At 55.2% G+C, this 983-nt stretch overlaps 1 protein-coding gene across 1 annotated transcript in view; it reads right to left on the minus strand.

Moving 5' to 3' along the window:
- Nucleotides 1-166: 166 nt before the first annotated feature.
- MUS81 (MUS81 structure-specific endonuclease subunit) overlaps nucleotides 167-983 on the minus strand; it is a 3276-nt gene continuing 2459 nt past the window's right edge. Inside the window, exon 3 of the mRNA XM_015851182.1 lies at nucleotides 167-307. Coding sequence (XP_015706668.1) covers nucleotides 167-307 — 141 coding nt within the window. The remainder of the gene's footprint in view (nucleotides 308-983) is intronic.

The following is a 983-nucleotide window of genomic DNA, read 5'->3' on the forward strand; positions in this document are numbered from 1 at the left end:
TCCCATTGAATTGGGGGGGGTCCCATTGGGTCTGGGGGGGGTCCCATTGAATTGGGGGGGTCCCATTGTGGTGGGGGTCCCATTGGGTTTGTGGGGGTCCCATTGAATTGGGGGGGGTCCCATTGAATTGGGGGGGTCCCATTGAATTGGGGGGGTCCCAATGAATTTAGGGGGGGGTCTCATTCAGTACCTGCGTGCTGGCGGCCGCCTGGCGCAGCGTGGTGAGGGGGAGGGGCAGCTGCTGGGCCCCCCCCAGCCCCTCCAGCAGGAACACGGGCAGCGTCAGCCCACAGCGCCTCAAACGCCACTGGAACGGACCAGTATGGACCAGTATAAACCAGTATGAACCAGTATGAACCAGTATGGACCAGTAGGGACCAGTATAAACCAGTATGGACCAGTAGGGACCAGTATGGAGCAGTATAAACCAGTATAAACCAGTATGGAGCAGTAAGGACCAGTATGGACCAGTAAGGGCCAGTATGGGCCAGTATGGAGCAGTATGGACCAGTAAGGACCAGTAGGGACCAGTAGGGACCAGTAAGGGCCAGTAAGGGCCAGTATGGAGCAGTAAGGACCAGTATGGGCCAGTATGGGCCAGTATGGACCAGTATGGAGCAGTATGGAGCAGTATGGAGCAGTATAAACCAGTATGGACCAGTATGGACCAGTAAGGGCCAGTATGGACCAGTATGGGCCAGTATGGATCAATAAGGACCAGTATGGGCCAGTACAGACCAGTAGGGACCAGTATAGACCAGTATGGAGCAGTATGGAGCAGTATAAACCAGTAGGGACCAGTATGGACCAATACAGCTCAGTATGGACCAGAATGGACCAGTAGCGACCAGTATGGAGCAGTATGGACCAGTAAGGGCCAGTATGGACCAATATGGACCAATAGGGACCGTTATTCCCTCCCAGTTCCCCCCCATTCCCTCTCAATCCCCCCATTTCCCCCTATTCCCCCCCATTCCCTTCTA

This window comes from Coturnix japonica, unplaced genomic scaffold (genome assembly GCF_001577835.2).
Source record: "Coturnix japonica isolate 7356 unplaced genomic scaffold, Coturnix japonica 2.1 chrUnrandom755, whole genome shotgun sequence".
Classification (NCBI taxonomy): domain Eukaryota; kingdom Metazoa; phylum Chordata; class Aves; order Galliformes; family Phasianidae; genus Coturnix; species Coturnix japonica.